The 686-nt window shown below is 53.8% G+C and overlaps 1 protein-coding gene across 1 annotated transcript in view; it reads left to right on the top strand.

The window, feature by feature from the left end:
- Positions 1 to 103: 103 nt before the first annotated feature.
- Positions 104 to 686, top strand: part of PHALS_07572 (uncharacterized protein) — a gene marked incomplete at both ends in the record, with an annotated part of 789 nt that continues 206 nt past the window's right edge. Inside the window, one exon of the mRNA XM_024721063.1 lies at positions 104 to 686. This exon is cut by the window's right edge and continues 206 nt beyond it. Within this exon, the coding sequence (XP_024586200.1) occupies positions 104 to 686 (583 nt within the window).

The following is a 686-nucleotide window of genomic DNA, read 5'->3' as shown; positions in this document are numbered from 1 at the left end:
CGAGAACGTCAAGGGGTACCGGGTGTACGACTTGGAGTCAAATAGGCTCAAGGTGTCATGTTCGCTGAGACCGGATGAACGGGAGGTCAACGGTATCTTCGATATGGCTGTACTGAACCAGTCGACAATCGTCCATGTGACCAAGGAGGTGGACGATTTAGTGCAGCATGAAGACGTGCAGCCATATATGGAACCTACCGTCGACATACCATTGCCGCCTGCTGAGGAGGAACTCGGTGGCGATGACGTAGAAATGCAGGAAGTTGAAGCGGAGCCGACATCGAAAAGTAAAGAGCTGACGACGTACAGAAGATCGTCATGGTTGATGTCCGGTGACAGTATGGTGTTCCACCCGTGGACGGAGCGTGGTTGCCGAGCAGAGACACCAATGCTAGTGCTCAATGATGGCTCCGTGAATTACGAATCGGCGATTGTGGAATGTACAAATAACGACGAGCACGATGAGATTGACAGTGATCCTGACAACGACGACCACTTCTGGCCACCATCGCCCAAGGGACCGTGCATTGATGAAGACGGACTGCTCGCTGAGGCAGTGCTGGCATATGCTGCTAGTGCCGGCGAGGCTGACGATGTTCCAACGACGTATCAGCAAGCCATGTATGGTGACGATGCGGCGGAGTGGGTGAAGGTGATGAAGGCAGAGCTGCGAGCGCATGAACAGT

This window comes from Plasmopara halstedii (genome assembly GCF_900000015.1).
Source record: "Plasmopara halstedii genome assembly, contig: Scaffold_3120, whole genome shotgun sequence".
In the NCBI taxonomy this organism is placed as follows: Eukaryota; Oomycota; class Peronosporomycetes; order Peronosporales; family Peronosporaceae; genus Plasmopara; species Plasmopara halstedii.
The sequence above is the reverse complement of the archived record's forward strand: the minus strand, read 5'-3'. Positions and strand labels throughout refer to the sequence as shown.